Source organism: Ornithorhynchus anatinus, chromosome 6 (genome assembly GCF_004115215.2).
Source record: "Ornithorhynchus anatinus isolate Pmale09 chromosome 6, mOrnAna1.pri.v4, whole genome shotgun sequence".
In the NCBI taxonomy this organism is placed as follows: Eukaryota; Metazoa; Chordata; class Mammalia; order Monotremata; family Ornithorhynchidae; genus Ornithorhynchus; species Ornithorhynchus anatinus.
Genome location: NC_041733.1, coordinates 45,750,262 through 45,768,784, shown reverse-complemented (window position 1 = coordinate 45,768,784; position 18,523 = coordinate 45,750,262). Strand labels below are relative to the sequence as shown.

General features: G+C 60.5%; 1 protein-coding gene across 6 annotated transcripts in view; it reads left to right on the top strand.

Moving 5' to 3' along the window:
* ARHGEF9 (Cdc42 guanine nucleotide exchange factor 9) overlaps positions 1–18,523 on the top strand; it is a 129,554-nt gene that overhangs the window by 47,001 nt on the left and 64,030 nt on the right. The window contains exon 1 of one of the 6 annotated variants that reach the window (XM_029067538.2): positions 437–1,081. The exons of 2 other annotated variants lie outside the window; for them this stretch is intronic. Coding sequence is in view for 2 of the 4 variants with exons in the window: in XM_029067535.2 (XP_028923368.1) it covers positions 706–1,092 (387 nt within the window). In the remaining 2 variants the exon portion in view is untranslated. Of the gene's footprint in view, positions 1–436; positions 1,093–14,008; positions 14,067–18,523 lie in introns of those variants that run through there. 3 more of the 6 variants (XM_039912393.1, XM_029067535.2, XM_039912394.1) reach the window with 3 other exon arrangements.

Sequence of the window (18,523 nt, the reverse complement as noted above, 5' to 3'; positions counted from 1 at the left end):
GGGAGGGTGTCGCGGCGCCCTAACGGTCGACTCCCTGGCTGCCCCTCTGTGGGAGGCCGAGGCCTCCCCACCTCCCGCCCCGGCCTGACGCCCCCGGGGGCCCGCGGTGCCTGGCCACGGGGGCTCGGGGGCGCGCGGGGGTCTGCGGCACTTGGCTAGGGGATGGAGGTGGCGGCGCCGGCCCCCAGGAGCGACAGCCACGCGCAGCCTCCCGCTCCGCAGCGACCTGACGAATGAGAACGCCAGCCAGTGACAGCCAGCCAGCCAGAGACAGAGCCGGAGCCAGAGACAGACAGTGGAGGGAGACAGAGGGAGAAGGGCGGCCGAGAGAGACGGATACCGAGGGAGAGGGCGAGGAGAGACAGAGACGGAGTAGAGAGAGTGTGGAGGTGGGTGGGGGAGAGAGAGACAGAGAGAGAGAGGGGCAGAGACAGATCGAGGGGGGAAGGAGAGAGAGAGAGAGAGACAGGAGAGGAGAGAGACAGAGCCTCTCACGGCCCATCTAGCGCTCTCGTGACAGCTGCAACCCTGCCTGATCGGGCTGGTCCGAGAGGAGGCTGGATTTTGCGGGCTTCAGCGGGAGCCGAGGGTCGCCGGCCGGCGGAGAGAGGGGCTCGCCTACCCCCAGCCCGAGGACCGAGCCGGCCCGACCCCCTCCCCGCCCTCCTCCCAGAACCACCTCCCGCTTCTTCCCTAGCATGGTGGATGTATGGACAGTTTCACGGATCAGAGATTGACCACCCCCAGCCTGCCGGCCCCACACCTCGAGCACTACAGCGTTCTGCACTGCACCATGACTCTGGATGTGCAAACCGTAGTCGTCTTCGCTGTGATCGTCGTGCTGCTGCTTGTCAATGTTCTACTCATGTTCTTCCTGGGAACACGCTGAAAGGATTCCGCTCTTCTGAGCCGAGGAGGGCTCCCGTTTGGAATTCAACCCGAAAGTCAAGAGGAGAGAGAGAGAGAGAGGAGAGAGGAGGGGGGAGAGAGAGAGAGAGCGAGAGAGAGAAAGAGAAAGAGCGCTTCCTTTCTTATTCAGGGACAGATCACTCTGAGTTCCAGCATGACCTCGCTGTGAGATGTATGACGTTGGTATATTCTCTCTCCCTAAATCTTTTGTTATGTCTGTCTTTTAAGTGTGCTTGTAAGCGGAGCTCCTCGTATGGAGCTCGCCAGCCTGCCTGGGTTTTACGCTGGTTGAGGGAATGATTTCCGCATCGCCATGGATGATGTGTGCGTGGTGTGTGCATCTGTGCGTATGCAGCAGCGGGTGCCTTCATCCATGTAAATCTGCAGAGAGCCAGAGTTCTGTGTCATAAGCCGTGGATCTCGCGTTTCCGATCGCCGGTTTTCGCCATCGTTTTGACAAAACCAGACGTTGAGGCTTTTCAGTTTGTCGAAATTTCTAGCCCGCAATTTAAAGGGGCAGCGTTTTGGATACCTAAACAAGCCTCCCTCCCCACACCCCCCGCCCCGCCACAGGATTTTTGGAAAGCCCAGAGTTGGGGGGGCTGGGGGCTTGCATCGGCCGGGAAATAGTCCCGATCTTTGCCCTGGGTGGCCGAAAAGGAGAAGGAAAATCCCGCCGAAGGAACGAGCTTGGCTAGAATGACATTCAGCCCCAGAGAGGGGAGAAATGGTGGTGGAGTTGGGGAGCGACGGGAAGGAGATGAGGTGGCGGAGGGGGGCAGGGGGTGACAGGCGGGATTGTCGCGATTCTTGAATTCTCAATCGACAGGTACAGTCGGTAGCTTTGATCCGAGGTCCGTCTGGGCCTGGGCTGGCTGCCTCCTGCCCTTTCACGGGGACCCCTGACTTGATGGGAGCAAATTGACAAAGGGGGAGCTGGCAAGGACTCTGGGAATTTGTGTCCCTGACGGCTTCTTTTGGGCCGGGGGTTGCTCGAGGGGTCTGTGGCTCTGGCTTGGGTGAGTGCATTTTTTTTTTTTTCTCCTCCGTCTCAATTTCCCCCAAAGAAAAATCTTAGCCCACATCGGGAAGAGCACACCATTTGGTCGTGTGGAGTCGGGGGTGACTTGATTTACATTGATTTTCGAGAGAACGGAGTGCGAAACTCGATAGCGTAGCCTTGATGGAAAGCCGCGAGGTGGTGCCAGGGAAGCAACCTTCTCTGCCGGGATGTTGGCTCCGGCAGAGCCAGGCGGAAGGCGGCCTCCCGAGCCGGCTCGGCGGGAGAGGGCTGTCCTGATCCGGGCCGGGCTGGCGAAGCGAGGGGGACCCTGCCGGAGAGATGTCGGTTTGCTGTGAGGGGAACAGGATCGGGTCTGGTTTGGTCGTCGCTGTCGTGGACAGACCCCCGCAGGGCGAGGGCCGCGGGATCGTGGATCGGTTTGTCCCCGGGGCTGCCGACGTCCCTGGGACTCTCGTCCCTGCCGGCCGAGGCAGCTCCCCGGGGTGCCGACTGCGGGTCCTGGCACATTGCGGTATTCCCATTCCCACGTCAGTCCCGCTGCTCCCACGCGGAGTTGTGCACGTCTTCACATGTGTGGGTGCCTGCTCCTATGGGCTCCGCACCAGGCCTTCGAGGGAAAGCGCAGGGGTCAGGGGTCAGCTGTGGAAGGAGGTCGGGGGAGGGAGGGAAGGAAGGAGGGAGGGTCTCCGGAAGGGGCCGGGAGGTGGGAGCGGGGAAGGTGGAGGCTTGAGCCTTCCTCAGTGGCTCCTTCTTGCTCGGCGGACTCGGTGCCCGCCGGAGTGGCCTCCTCCTCCCAACTCCCCGCCCTGCGCCCGGGTGGCGCGGTCCAGGGCAGACCCCGAGCCGGAACCGGCCCCGAATTCCCTGCGATTGGAGCTCTCTGCCCCTGCAGGTTGGCGCGGCCCAGGTGCCTCGTGTTCTTCAGAGGTGACCAAGGACAGCCTGCTGGGACCAGTGGCCGGGCCCAGGGCGCTGGCCACGGCGGCCGTGGCCAGGTCAGGGACCAGAGGCGCGGAATGGCCCGGTGGAATGGATGGGGAAAGAGGATCCAGGGAAGGTGGGGATGCTCTGGGCACACCCAGAAGCTCTTCCGGACTGGTTTGGACTGGCTTCCTTGAGGGGTTAGAAGAGCGGGGGTCGGGGCTGAACCTGCGGGTGTTTGAGTGTCGTTTTCTTTTTCTTTTTTCAAGGTGTAGGGGCTCCTCAGAGTCCCGTCTTTCCCCAGAGTTTGGCTAGGACCACTTTGGGAGTGAGGGTAGCTCCCCCAGCCCCCCCAGGTCACTGGGCAGCTCTGCCCAAGATAGGGCCCCCCGTTGGGAGCCGGAGCATTTGAAAATGTACTTGTGCTGCATTGGTGTGTGTGCGCGGCTGCCTGGGGGTGGAGGGGATCGTGCCAAGGGGGCTGCTTTCTCATTCTGGCTAGGGTTGAAGGGAGGTGGGGACCGGGGCCGGGCCGTGGAAGCGGCCTCCGCTCAGCAGTAACCCCCCACGGTCCGGGAGCCTCTGAGAGGGGCCTGAACCCCCCCACCTCCCGCCTCTGCCCCCGGGGCAGTGGGACATCCTGGGAGGGGGCAGAGACGGGCCCCACTTGGGGGAGATGGGGGAGCAGGGATCGGGGTCCCGGCGGGAAACCCGGAGTCTCCATTTTCGAGAGGGGGCGAAGAGGAGAGGCGGAGAGAGTCGACAGTGGTGAGATTAGGGGCTGGCTTCCTCCCGAAAGTCACTGCCTCCTCTTGGGGAGCAGGAATGGGGACGGTGGAGGAATGTGCCATTTTCAGACAGTGGGGGAGGACCCCCTCCGTCACTGCAGTCGATCCAGCCTCCCCCTACCTCCCCCTCCACGTCTCTCCCTTCCGATCGGTAGGAGCCGAAGGAAGCTAGATTCCCTGCTCGGGGATTTCGGCTACCTGACCGGAGAATCCAAGAAAATGCCTTCTGGTGGTATCCTAGCAACCGCGCATCACCCGGCCTCCCGCCCTCCCTCTTAAAGGCCCAGGAGAAGCCCCCTCCGGGCAGGCAGGGGGAGGGGGGCCAGGGGTATCCGGGCACCCCGAGGGGGACAGCCAGCTAGCCGGCCCACTGGTCCAGCCAGACGTTTGGGGCCACCTTCCGGAGTGGTGGGGGCGGGGGATCCTGCCGCCTTTCTTCCATTCTGCCTCCATTTTTTTCCCTTTTGCCAGAGCGTCAGGTACCGGAGGGTAGGGGGAGCAGATGCGGTGAGGACGTGGGGTGGGAGAAGGGTGGCCGATGCCCTTGTCTCCCCCGGCCAGGATTTTCCCACCCACCACCGCACGTCGTCAAGAGCCTGCCAACCCGAGTCCGGCCCCTGCCCCCGCTCCCTCCCGGTACGTGATGTAGGTCTGTTTCTTTTTGGATCAGGTATTCAGTACACAGCCCAACTGCGGTGTATAATGTCTGAGGGAAAATTGCCCAAACTTCATGTAAGTTGGTTGTTTTCATGCCTGACTTCATAAACCGCGTCCCCCTGCCCAGCTCGGTCTCCACGCCGGAGCCTGCTTGCGTTTCTGCCCAGCTGCCTCGCCGTCCCTCGGCCGGGTCCGGCCGCAGCTGCGTGCTTCGTCTGGGGGTCGGCACCCCTGCGGGGAGGAGGGGCCGGCTTTTCCGAGGGTCTCGGTCTGGGGGGGGGGGCGAAGGGGGCGGAGGTGCTGGGGAGGGTCCCCTCTCCCCTCCTAGTCCACTGAGGGTGACGCTTCCTCGACATTCCCGGGGGAATCAAGGTGCCCAGGGTGTGGGTTGAGGCTGCCTGGGAAGTTAGCATAGTGTTCTGCGCAGAGCGAGTGCTCAGTAACTCTATCGATTGAAGGATTGACTGATTTCAGGGGCAGGAGTTGGGGGGGCTCGAGGGTTCCACTGTAGAAGCTTTTTTTTTTCCCACGGCACGACCGAGGTTCCGGGCCATGCCCCTGGCCCCTTGGGCCTCTGTTTCCTTGGGCGACGGCCCAGCCCTCGGGATGGGGAGAACAGCTGACTTCAGCTTGCTCCAAGTTGGACGTGCCGATCTAAAGCTTCCACGAGCCAGGGGCAGCATCTCTTACTTCCGTGGCACGCGCCGGACCGCCTTGTGCCGTGATAAGGGGTGCTCAGTACAGTCAATCCTCTGCTCTTCTCACAGCAGGGGCCCAGTTTGGGCCTCTATAAGCAGCAGGCACCAAGGACACGGCTCTGCTCATCCAAGCGATGCCCGCTTTGGAATCTTTTGGACCCAAAAGGTGCTGGCTTTCCCTTCTGGTCAGCCCCCGTTCTCTTGAGTCATCTCATCCAGCACCGCTCCCTCCTGTTTTCCAGGAAGAGGGAACTCTTCCTGACTCTCACTCTGATCCGGCTTGTCTGGCTGGGATCCCCACGGCCAAAGCGGGATGTGCCGGCGGCCCAAGCGGCCGTCGGTTCTCCAGTCTGCCCCTTGGGAGAGAACGCTACCGGGAGTGGGTTCCCACCTTGGGAGGGAGCCCGGGGCCGGGACGTGGCAGGGATTATCCCCGTTTCTGTCCCTGGCCTGCCGGAAGACCTGGGGGCCTGGCACTTCGTATTTCTGGGTCTTTGTAAAATGGGCGTGATAATTTCCACCTCTCCCTTCCTCCCACCTAGCGAGATAATTAGAGTGAAAGTATTTGAGGAAAAAAACCGCGTGTTAAAGTCATGGTGTTGTCAATTCGTCGATCCATGGGATTTGCTGGGGCCTTCCTCTGGGCGGCTTGGAGAGTACAACGGGGTAGATGGACACGATCCCTGCCCTCCGGGAGTTTCCAGTCCAGCGGAGGGTGACAGACACGGAACCCAATAACAGATAAGAGGAAAAAGGAATGGGAACTACGGGTGTGAATCAGTCCTTAAGTGATGGGGAGGGTAAGAGCGCTGTGGAAAGTTGAGAAAATTTAAGTGTTTATGTAACTCTGTTCTGTGGTACTCTCCCAAGTGCTTAGTACAGTGCTCTTCACTCAGTAAGCACTCATAAATACGAATGATAGATTGATTTATGTCTACCGGGCCCGCCGACGCTGCTTGGGAGTGGGGACGAGAGGGGCTATCTTATCCAGCATGTCTCGGGGGGTCATTGTGGCTTGGGGGGCTGTGGGCAGGTGGGCCAGGTGCTTTCTACTGGAGCTGGGTGCAGAGGGACAGACCTTTAATCCATCTTAGGGCGGGACAGTTGTTTCCGGCCTGCCCTCGGCAGGTGATCCCGGAGAGCCTCCCGAGAGAGAGTGCAGGTGTTCTTTCTAGGGAGAGGCAGGCAGCGTGACTGGGGTAGGTTGGGAGGCCGGAGGCTAGTCCAGAAAGATACTGGACTCGAGGCGTTCTTTTAACCTCCGGCACTGCCACGTCGCACACCGGCAAGCCGAGGGACCTTGGCAAATGGCCCCGGAGCCATGTTCTTGGTCGGGAGGTTGGGGACGGCTTCCGAAACGGAGAGCCACCGGTGGGCATCTCCAATGGGCTGTGAGCCCTGGAGGGCAGGGGTTGTGGCTCCCAGCTCTTCCGCGCTCGCCCGAGGACTTTTCCCTTTGCTCGGCACAGAGTGACTCCTAGGAGAATGCCATGGACGATTGATCCGGGGAGATCGGTTCCCAAAGGAGCGTGTTAGGGAAGGGTTCGCGTTGGGGTGAACGGGACCCCCAGCTGGACACCCCAGCACCCAGTCTCATGGGGGTCAGTCCCCTGGGCATATTCCCCTGGGTCGGATTTCCCCTCCTTGCCGTGGGCCTTCCCGCCCTGCCTCCTTGCCCCCTCACAGGGGTGGCCGTCGGCGTGTCTAGCCCCCGACGGTGACGGGTGTTGGTTTGTGCCGTGAGAGCCTTTGGGGTGGGGAGGCTCCAGGCTGGTTTAGGGGGTTCTAGGAGGGGCGAGCCAGGGCTAGGGAGGACAGGCCGATGTCCGAGTTCTCCTGAGATCCCGGACCACTCCATGGTGGGCTCAGGGGATCCCAGGGCAGTCCGGCATCGTGGAGGGCCTGTGCAGGGACACCTTCTCTAGGTGTCTGGCGACTACTTGGGGGGCTGGGGATAATGGGAAGGAAGGTGAAGGTGATGACGATGGAGATGGTGATGACCCTAGAGATGAGGAGGAAAGGGAAACTCCTGGCTCCTTTTCCCCCCTGTGTCAGGAGGGCGTGAGCAGGATTCATTTGAACTGAAAATCTCTCCAGAGAACTGAACTGTATTAAAAATCTGTCTGGTATGGCTTAAGCGTCATTAGTCTGGAGGCAGCAGAATGAACTAGATGGTCCACTGGAATATACACCCTAGAAGGTCACCGTTCCACTCTAGGAGAGGAAGCATTTGGGGCATAAATGGCTGCTTGAGGGAAGCAGTGTATCCTAGTGGAAATAGCACAAGACGACATCAGGAGGCCTGAGTTCTAATCCTCGCTCTATCCTGGCCCTGCTGTGTGACCTTGGGCAAATCACTTGAATTCTCCGGGCCTCCCTTTGCTCCTCTGTAAAATGAGGATTCGATACCTGTTCTCCTCTCCATCCCAACCTTAGTCCGTGAGCCCCGGGTGCGACAGGAACTGTGTCCGATCTGCCTACGTCATCTCTACCCCAGCGCTTAGTACCGGTCAATCGATCAGTCGTATTTACTGAGTACTTAATTCTGTGCAGAGCAGTTGGGAGAGTACAATATAACAGTTGGTGGGCACGTTCTCTCCCACAAGGAGCTTATTGTCTGGAAGCGGGAGATGGGCATGAATATAAATAAATTATGGTTATATACACAGGTGCTGTGGGGCTGAGGGTGGGGTGATCGAAGGGTCTCAATCCAAGTGTAAGGGTGATGCCGAAAAAAGTGGGAGAATAGAAAAAGAGGGGTTAGTCAGGGAAGGCCTCTTGGAGGGGATAAGCTTTTAATAAGGCACTTTTGGGCACACAGAGTAAGCATTTAACAACGGTGGCGATTATTTGCCAGGGAGGCCCAGCAAGTGGTGGGTAAAGTGAACGGGAGGTGGGCCATGAGTTCGATTGGTGTCTCGACTCCTCTGCCTCTGCTGGGAGACCTTGAGCTAGCTCGGGCTCAGCAGCGGTCTCAGTTCAGTGGTACAGCTCGGCCTCGGGCAACCTGCGAGATCCTGAGACAGTTCACCTTCACCTGTCCGGGGCCCCGTTGGCTCCCTGCTGGATCGTCCCGGGTGAGTGCCCTTCCTGCCTGTGTGCCTGGGCCTGCCCTCCCACAGCTCATGTCCCGCCTGCACCGCAGGGAGACGGGGAGCTTGTCCCTCCGGAGCCCAGGCCGGTGGAGCGGGCAGAGCCGGGGCCCAGGGGCCGGGTTGGGCCTTCAGGGCGGGCAGCGGAAGGGGCCGCCGGCCAGGGCCAGATGTCCGGGTCCCACGGGACGAGGTCAAGGATGTGGAGGTAGGGGCGGGCTAGCCCTTCGGTAGGCAGCGCGGCCTGCCGTGGTCTGGGTCAACGGGCCCAGGGACGGGGCACCTCCGTTGTCCCGCTTGGAGCCGACTTGAGGAAACGGGAAGGGGCCATAGCCACCCCATCCTCCTCTCACCTCCAGTCTCCCTTCCCCTTGCCATCCGGTGGGATACGCGCAGCGCGTAAAGCCAGGTTCCTACGGTTCCCTTTTTCCCCCTCCTCTGCCCAGCCAGATGATTTGACCGTAGAGGAGCGGGTAATAATAACAGTAAGAATTGTGGGGTTTAAGTGCTTTTATGTGCCGAACACTCCGGTAGATACACGATAACCAGATTGAACACGGTCCCCATCCCACCCGGAGCTCACAGTCTATGTAGGAGGGAGCACACGTAGTGAATCCCCATTTTACAGATGAGGAAACCGAGGCCCAGAGAAGGAAAGTAAGTCACCTCAGATCGCACAGCGGCCAAGTGGCCAAGCCAGAATCCGAGCTCAGGTCCTCCGACTCCCAGGCCTGGGCTCCTTCCAGCAGGTGGAAGGTGGCGGGTGCCTCCTGCTCGGATCCAATAGCCTCCCGCGCCGAGAGGAGACCACAGTGGCTTGGATGACGATTTTCGGAGGGGCAGGGTCGTCTCGGCTATCCTTTTGCCTCTGGGCAGCTTCCCCCTTCGTCCTCTTCCCTCCGTCAGGCAGCCCTCTGCTTTCCAATGCTTCCCTCCGTCGCTCTCCCCACGCTGGGAGTCGTCGGCCCACCTTTGTAGAATGTGATCAGAAACGAGGCAGGGGGTGGGGAAGGTTGGAAGTCAGGCTTCTGACGGGGAAACTGTGCCCTCGGGAGAGAGGGGGGTGGATGAGGGAGTCGGTCATTTCCTCCAGGACCCAAGGGGTGGTGGATCAGCTGCCCAGAGGCCGCGGAGAGGATGCTGCGCCCCCGAGGCCTCTTCAGGCGAAGGCGTTTCTGAGTTTGGTTGGCGGGGGCGGGCTGGAGTAGCTGGGATGTCAGTTTGGATCAAGTGTGCCCGAGGAGGAAAACGATGGAGTGGGAGCGGAAGGGTTTGAGCGGTGGGACTGGGGGAGAATCCAGCTCCTGGGCCTCAGGCTCTCCCCCCGGACGAGGAGGGCAGTCAGCCTTAAGCCCGGTCAGTCCCGTGGGTGCCAGGAGGAGCAGGGAGCTGGCAGTTGCAAAATGGAAGGTCCCAAGGAAGGAGCCATTGGGCCCAGCTGCTTCTCTTCAGAACACGCACAAACACAGACGTGTAACACACATACACACAAGCACACAGGCACGCGTGAAAGCACATAGGCCCACATACCCACATGTGCAACTTCACAGGTGCACACGTGCTTATTTACAGACACAGGCACGTACAAGCTCCTGTGAATAGCCAGGAAACTCCTCCTCCCCCGCCCGCTTGAGGCCCAGAGAGGGCGTGTGGCTGGCTCGCAGGCCTATGTCCAGACAGTGGCACGTGTGGACCGATCAGTCCTTCGGTGGTATTTTTTGAGCGCTTCCTGTGGGCAGAGCACCGGACTGAACGCTGGAGAGGGGAAATTACAAGAGGGTTGGTAGACCGCGATCGCCGCCCTCGAGGAACTTAGAGACTAGCTACTGGCCACACTCCTGAAGTTATGTGGCAGGCTACCCTCCGGGCAGTCAGAGAGCGGTCACGGAGGGAGGAGGAGGGCGTGTTCTGGGCAAGGGTCCGCTCCGGGATGACCCCGGAAGCAGGCACGTGGATCAGTTGGCGAAGCCTCTTTTCTTCGGCTTGCTGGAGCCGCAGCCTCGGGCCCTGCTGGCTGGCAGAGGAGGAGAGAGGGAGATGGAAAGTGATCTGGCCCCGCTTCTGGGGGCTCTGGGCTGCCAGCTAGGGAGCCGGTGAGCCAGCGGCTGGGGAGAGGGAAGAGGGGGAAGAGAGCCGGCCAACGGGCTGGGGCCATTCATGGTTTCCGTCGTCACCGGGGACCGGGAAGGGATTCTGCGGGGTCGGCGGGGAGGAGCGAGCGGCGCTTCCGAGAAGGAGGTGGTTTCTGGACACCCGTAACCTAGTCCCATCGCTCCCCCAGGATGCCTAATAAGAATTGTTGTTGTCGTCTCATGCTGTCGAGTGATGTCCGACCCATAGCGACGCCATAGAACGCCCCACTTCCATCCGCAGTCATTCCGGTAGCACGGCCGTTGAGTTTTCGTGGTAAAAATCCCGGAAGTGGTTTACCGTCGCCTCCTTCCGCGCAGGAAACGAGTCTGCCCTCGACTCTCTCCCGTGCCTCTGCCGCCCAGCACAGCGCGGCGGACTGCCTTCCACTCATCAGCCGCTGCCCGAGCCGGGAGTGGAATGGGTAGACCTCTGCTTGACTCTCTCTCCCGTAGTCGTGACCGGCAGAGTACTGGAAACTCTCTGGGTGCGACCCTGAGGGGACCTAATAATAATAATAATAGTGGTATTTGTTAAGTGCTTCCTGTGTGCCAGGCACTCTACTAAGCTCTGGGGTGTATACAAGCAAATCGAGTTCGGTGCAGTCCGCGACCCACATGGGGCTCAGAGTGTTAATCTCCATTTTACAGATGGGGTAACTGAGGCTCAGGGAAGTGAAGCGACTTGGCCAAGGTTACACAGCGGACAAGTGGCGAAGCCGGGATTAGAACCCATAATAATAATGTTGGTATCTGTTAAGCACTTACTATGTGCAGAGCACCGTTCTAAGCGCTGGGGGAGATACAGGGAAATCAGTTTGTCCCACGTGAGGCTCACAGTTAATCCCCATTTTACAGATGAGGTAACTGAGGCACAGAGAAGTTGACTTGCCCACAGTCACACAGTTGACAAGTGGCAGAGCCGGGATACGAACCCATGACCTCTGACTCCCAAGCCCGGGCTCTTGCCACTGAGCCACACTGATAACTTTCTGACTCCCTGGTCCGGGGTCTAGCCACTGAGCCATGCTGCTTCAGGGTGGACGTCCCTTCTGGCTGCAGCTTCGGCAGTTGGGCCAGCCTGGTGGCCATTCCTAGAGCGTTGGTTCTTGCCCCACCCTCCCGCCCGCCGGAAGGGTCCCTCTATTCCGGCCGCTTCGTTTCCAAGGGCTGGGGGGCTGGAGGGACAGCCAAGGTGGTCAGCGGGGGAGGGAGCCATCTCTGAAGGAGGACCCCTGCCCAAGCCAGATCTTTGTCAGGGGGATGGTAGTAATAATGTTGGGATTTGTTAAGCGCTTACTATGTGCAGAGCACCGTTCTAAGCGCTGGGGGAGATACAGGGTCATCAGGTTGTCCCACGTGAGGCTCACAGTTAATCCCCATTTGACAGATGAGGTCACTGAGGCACCGAGAAGTTAAGTGACCCGCCCAAAGTCACACAGCTGACAGGTGGCGGAGCCGGGATTAGAACCCGTGACCTCTGACTCCTAAGCCCTTGCTCTTTCCACGGAGCCACCAAGTGGGGACGGGATTGCGGGTCACAGAGCCAGGCGAGGCAGAGCGTGACTGGCGTCCCCCCAGTCTACCGGCGCCAGGCCCGGGGGGGGGGGCCCCGCTGGAGCTCAAGGACGGCACAGTCGGGTCAGGCTGAGGTATGGGTCGAGAGAATCACCCCACGGGGACTTGGGGATAACTACCGGCTGTCCAGAGGGCAGGGGCCGAGCCTACTGGCCCACCCAGAGAACTTGCCGTGCGCCCCGGGAGAGGGGTCTGGCAGCCGGGCCGTTGGCCTTCACACCCACGTGGGTAAAATTCCATCTTTGGGACCCACTGGGCCGGTATGGTGCCACGGGCCCCTGGGAGGTGGGGGCGGGGCTCAGCCTGCAGCCTCTGACTTGCCCCCGGGCCCAGCCCCAGCCACCCTGAGCTGAGAAGGATGCCTTGAAACTCCGGAGAGGGGTTCACTCCCACCCTTGAAGTCTCCGTCAGCGCTGGGTCAGCTGGTGTGCGGGGCCAGGTCCCCGGACGACGGCTGCTATGGAGAGCCCAGGATGGGGGAATTCCTTTGGGGAAAGGCTCAGAAGCCTGTCGGTCCCGCTCGCGGCACTGGCCGGAGGCAGGCAGGAGGGCCCAAATCCCGGGGCCTCGGTTGACCAGCCTGGGTGCCCACCTCAGGGCCCCGGTGTCCTGTGCCCGAAGTGCCCGTTGGCCGATCGGGGTGGTCAGACGGACTCTCGGTCTCCAGGAGAGAGTCAGAGGGGAAGGGGCCCGGACCCGGGGGGCCCCACCCGGCGATCCGAGGAAGAGCAGTGGAGGAGCGAGCGGGTTGGGATGCGGGGTGCTTAGGGGAGAAGCCGTTAGCCGACTCTGTGGTGCCCCCCGCCCCTCCGGCCGCGACCCTTCCAGCTGTGGCGTGTGTGAGAGGCCCTGAAAGGGGGGGTCCCCTGTGACGGAGCAGGCAGAGGAAGCCCGCCACAGCCCCGCAACCCGGCCGGAGGTCTGTGTGGGGGCGGGGCAGATGGTGGCAGGCTGGGGAGGAGGAGTCTTGAGCAGCACCCATCTGGCGAGGAGCCACGCCGGCAACCACGGAGGCTGGTGCGGGGGAGGGCGGTGGCTCTGGGGAGAGTGCGTTCGTCTCCCCTGGAGCCCCCGCCGCCATCCCCGCTGTTTGGACCAGGGAAGGGGTCCCGAAGCCCCCCAACCCTGGTCATCAGTGGCAGCGGGAGATGGCTTGCGCCTCTGAGGAGGCCGGAAAAATTTCGAAGCAATCGACCAGTCAGGCGGTGGCATTTATTGAGCGCTTCCCGTGTGCGGAGACTTGTACTATTTGATTGACAGATGACAGCAGAAGAGAGTTAGTTGACGTGATCCCTGCCTGTGAGAAGTTTGCAGGCCAGGCGGGGAGCAAACCTTGGCTATTTTCCCCCGACCCCAAAGCCGCTGCGTTGTCAGGGGACCTCGGGGGACTCTGGGAGTCGGAGGGCCCGTAACTCCAACCCGCCACTCCGTTACAGGCAGTGTCGGGAGGGTCCGGGACTCTGGGGGGAGACCGTTGAGACCCCCCCCCCCCGGCGGATGAACGGGTTTCCCGCCTCCGCTCTGGGGTCGGGGCTCGCGGCCCAGCAAGAGCAGCCGAGGAGCTAACAAAGTCCCCGAACCTTCGTGATGAGGGCATCCCTCCTCCACCTCGGCAGCCCGGCCCCTGCCCGCCTGATATTGTGCGTGTGTGCGCGCGTGTCCCCGCAGTGGGGACTACTGAGGCAGGCTCCGGATATCACAGCTCCTGGCTAGGACTGGGGTAGATGGCGCCAAGCCCCTTCCCCATCCGCTCTCTCCTTCCGGATAGGGGATTCTTTCCGGTTCTTCTCGGGGCCCTGCTGACCCAGGGTCCAAGAGGGGTGGAGTGGCGCCCGCACCCTTCCAGACGAGGAGCTCCGGGGGCGGGCACAGATGGCGGCTCATCACGTGGGCCTTTGCTGGCTGGGAATTCACAGATGCGGGATTTGTTTTCTTAATGGTATTTGTTAAGCGCTTACTATGTGCCAGGCACTGTTCTAAGCACTGGGATAGAAACAAGCTAATCAGGTCGGACACAGTCCACGTCCCACAGGAGGCTCCCGTTCTTAATCCCCGTTTTACAGATGAGTAAACTGAGGCACCGGGAAGTAAGTGACTCGTCCAAGGTCACACGTAGACAGGTAGCAGAGCCGGGATTGGAACCCAAGTCCCTCTGACTCTTAGGCTTGTTCTCTACCCACTAGGCCACGCTGCTTCGCAAAAACGATCGGTTTCGTCTGTTACCCCAGTTATAAGACATCGTGACATCGGATAGAACCTCTTCCAGGAAGGTACAGAACCCAGGCCCCAGTGGGGCTCCTGACCTCCATCTGAATCCCCTTCCCCACTCCCTGGGAACGCGGTGGTTGTGTCCGAGCCGTGCATCTTGGCAGCAGGGGCCCGGGCAGAGTGAGACTGGGCCCGGAAAATCTAAGATCCGGATGCAAGGGCGCGTCCGGGGCCGGGTCGCTACCAGGCCGAGGATGGTCGGACTGAGACCCGGACAGATGGCCGGGCCCTGATCGGGCCGAGGCAGAGCTTCTCCCATCGGCCTCAAAGGTGGGCACGGAAGCACTGTCGTGGAGCTGTTCGTTTTCTTCCTTGCAAGCGGGGCCCAGCGTCGTTCCCTGCTGCTTCTGCCCCGCGCCGCTCTCCGCTCCACCTGCTAGGTGGTGCCTTTGGCCAGTGAGGGGCAGGGCAAACCCAAGCCCATATGGGATGTTCCCGGGCACTGCCCTGGGCCACGGCGGGCCCTTTGCCGGGTTGAGGCATTGCGGAGTGGACTCGGATCACCCGGGCTCCCTTCACTGACCGTGCCACGAGCCTCCGGCAGGTCTGTGGATAGCTGAGGCTGGACTGACGTCGGCAGGCCTTCCAGGGGACGTTCTCGAAATTCCAATTCCCCAAGTACTTGGGGGAGAGGGGTAAATGACGGTGAAGAGGATGGTGCTGTTAAGGGCAGGGATGACGGTGGTGGTGGTGGAAATGGCGGAGGCGATGGCTGCGGTGGCGGTGATGACAAGATGGCAGTGATGGCTATGACGGTGACCGGCGGAGGTGATCGCGACGGTGGCGGTCGTTGCGGAAGTGACGGCGAAGGTGTCGACGGGGTGGCAGTGATGAGGGTGGAGATGACCGGTTGTACAGGTGAAGGTGATGCCGCGACGGTGGCGATTGCGGAGGGGATTGCTAAGATGGAGATGAGGACAACGGTGGTGATGGTGGAGGCGATGGCTGGCGAAGATGGAGGCGGCGCCACGATGGCGGTGACGGTGTTGATGGCAGCTCTGATGATGGTGGAGGTGATGGTTACGGTGGCAATAGTGGCGACGAAGGCAGTAAAGTTGGGGATAGTGATGTGGTTATGGTGGCGGAGATGGAAACGATGATGATAATGGTGATAGTGATGACGGTGGGTGATCCGGGTGGTGTTCTGGCGAAGATGATGATGATGATGATGATGACCGTCACTTTGGTCCACCGTGAACAGTCCGCTTGCCAAATCGCGGGAAGGGAGGGGTTAGAGTGAAGGTGGAACCCCCTGGGAGGAAGGGTCTCTGCAGTTTGGGGCAGTCTGTGGCCGTGACCCCTCCACAGTCTCCAGCGGAGCAGGCAGCTGCTGGTGCCGGGGTGTGGAGAGAAGAGAGAAGATGGCTCAGAAGGTCTCAGGAGGGCGTTTGAGGGGCCCAAGGGCAGGGAGCCCCGTTTCCGTTCTCCGGCTGAGGGGGCTGGCCAGGTCCGCGGAATCAGGATCTTCCAAGCCCATTTCTTTTTGGAGTTTCTAAAGAGGAGAGGTGCCGGCGGGGGGGGCAGGGGGAGAGGCCTCTGAAAGCAGGCGGTCGCTGCCTCTCTCGGTTGTATTTCCTTTCCCCATTTAGAGCCTTGATTCTTTCCCTGTGCTTCCCAAGGGCCAGCCAAGGTGGGAAGCCCAAAAGGCTGGACTTTTCACTGATAATAATAACGATAATAGTATCTCTTAAGTGCCTGCTGTGTGCCAGACACTGAACCGAGCTCTGGGAGAGATACAAGGTAATCAGGTTGGTCACAGTTTCTGTCCCACATGGGGCTCACAGGCTAAATCGATGCTTAGAAGAGTTGTAAACTGGCCACGGCCTTAGGGGAGGGAGTGCAGGCAGGACAGGGAGGAAGGAGAAAGAGAGGCCTTCGGTGGTGGGGGGAAAAGGAGGGCATTTGAAGAATAATAATCACGATAGTATTTAGTAAGGATTTACTACATAATAATAATAATGTTGGTATTTGTTAAGCGCTTACTATGTGCAGAGCACTGAGTTAAGTGCTGGGGTAGATACAGGGTCATCAGGTTGTCCCATGTGAGGCTCACAGTCTTCATCCCCATTTGCCAGATGAGGGTACTGAGGCACAGAGAAGTGAAGTGACTCGCCCACAGTCACACAGCTGACAAGTGGCAGAGCCGGAATTCGAACCCATGACCTCTGGCTCCCAAGCCCGAGCTCTTCCCACTGAGCCACGCTGCCTCTCTTCTACATGCCCAGCCCTGTGCTAAGCACTGGAGGCGATCCAGTGCAAATCAGATCTGACATAGTATGATTCCACAGGCCACTGAGGAAATGGCCACCTCGATAGCCCCACACTCCCGGTGTGGAGTGTAGGTCCTTCTCTCTCCGTCAGGGCTGGAGAAGGGGAAGAAGAGGGTTTGGTGGGGGAGGGAGGCAAAGTGCCTCAAAGAAAAGAGGCACAGGGAGCCTGGCCACTGTAAAGGCAGATCCAGACGGGCTGCGCTTCCTGGACCAGACTGTCCTAGTCTGGTCCTCAGTCCCGCCTGCCGTCGGGCCCCAGAGGTTGCTAGGGAGCCAAGCTCCCTGGCTAGGTTGACCTGCCCCAGCCAAGAGAGGAGCCAGGAAGTCAAGATGCCTCTGCCCCCGGTCTGCTCGGGGTCTCCACGACAAGTCACTCGGGCCTGGGAACCCAGCCTGCGCGTCCGCGGGCTGGGTGACCTAGACCCGAGCTCGGGTGGTAGGGCGGAAGCAGGCTGAAGGAGCTTGGCCGAGTAGAAAGAACCTGGGCCTGGGAGTCGGAGGACCTGGATTTCCTTCCCGACACTGTCCCTCGCCTGCTGTGTGAACTGGGGCAGGTCACTTCACTTCTTTGAGCCGCAGGTTCCTCGTCTTTAAAATAGAGATTCAATACCTGTTTTCCCTCCGCCTTAGACCCGGGCCCTGTGAGGGACCGGAACCGTGTCCCACCTGATCATCTGGAATCCGCCCCGGCGCTAAATTCAGTGCTTGACCATAACTACCGCTGTTATTATGATTGTTAATATTACTGTTATTATTACTCTGGATCAGGGCCCTCTGAGTCCAAGCTCAGCAGAACCAGGGTGGGGCCTCCAGCTGGGCTGAGCGCAGATCGCCCAGGCCGGAGGAGGTGGGCTAGCTGGTCTGTGGTCGGTCCCCAAGTCCCGGCCTTCCAGAGTGGCCCTCCACCCCCCCTAGTCCTTCTCCACCACCCCTTCCCCCGTCCCATCCCCCGCACCCCTCACCACGCCCCCGTCTCCCCGCCTCCATCCTGCCCTTTGCGAGCTGGGGTGCGGATGCAGTTATGTAAAGCCCAGCTGACCTAGTTGAGGCTCTTTTGTAACCAGCCCAGCTGCTGCCTGCAGTTCCGGAGCTGCTGGCAGTTCGCTGGGCTTAGGCTGGGGCTAACGATCCAGCCCCACTTCCAGCCTCTCCGTTCATTTTGGGCTGCAGACTTTGGCCGCCATCGTCTCTGGCTCCCGGGGAGAGCACGACCACCCTGCCGCCCAACGAGACCCCCTGCGGTCCAATGCGACCGACCCCCAGGGGCCTCACCCCACTGCGGTCCGGCCCCCCCCCCCCCCCCCCCCGCGTCCCAGCGTGATCTCCCGTGGCCCAGGAGGCTGGGCCTGGACTCTGGGGGCTTCTGGACTGCAGGGGGGGAGGGAGTCGGGTCAGCCCCAGTATCTGAGGGAGCGACACGGGGCAGGGCACAGGGAAAATGGCTAGAAATAGGCCAGAAGAGTTGGGATTTCTCTGCCTGGAGCAGCAAAGGTTGAGAGAAAGCTTCCCGCAGGTTCTCCCAGCCCCTGAGGAGCGGGTGGGTCGGTATAGGGCCCACGGGAGAGAGGATGTGGGCAGGGGCTTCCTTTTCAGTGGAGGCCACAGGGCAGCCCACGTGTCCCCTGGCTACCTTTCCTAAGCTAGCCTCCTTCCCTGTCTGTCGCCGGGAGCCCTCGGGACCTGGCCGGGCCTCAGTTCCCACCTCCGAAGAATGGCCAGTCGGTCAATCCATCAGTCGTATTTAGCGCGCATTTACTCTGTGCACTGTCCTAAGTAAGTACTTAGGAGAGTCCAACACAACTGTACAACAGACACATTCCTCGCCCGCAGCAGGCTTACAGTCCAGAGGACGAAACAGACATTAACATAAATACATGAAGGATCTGTACATAAGTGCCGTGGGGCATACGGCAGGGTGGCGAAGCAAGGGAGGTAGTTAGGGTGATGCCGCAGGGAGCAGAAGAAGAGGAAATCGAGGGCTTAGTCAGGGAAGACCTCTTGGAGGAAATGTGCACTCAATAAGACTTTGAAGGGGAGAGTGGTTTTCGCCTATGAAAAGGGAGAGCGTTCCAGGCCAGAGGCAGGACGTGGGCGCGAGGTCAGCAGTGGGATAGATGAGACGGAGGCATAGTGAATAGGTTGACATTAGAGGAGCAGATTGTGCAGGCTGGGTCATAGTAGCGAGGAAA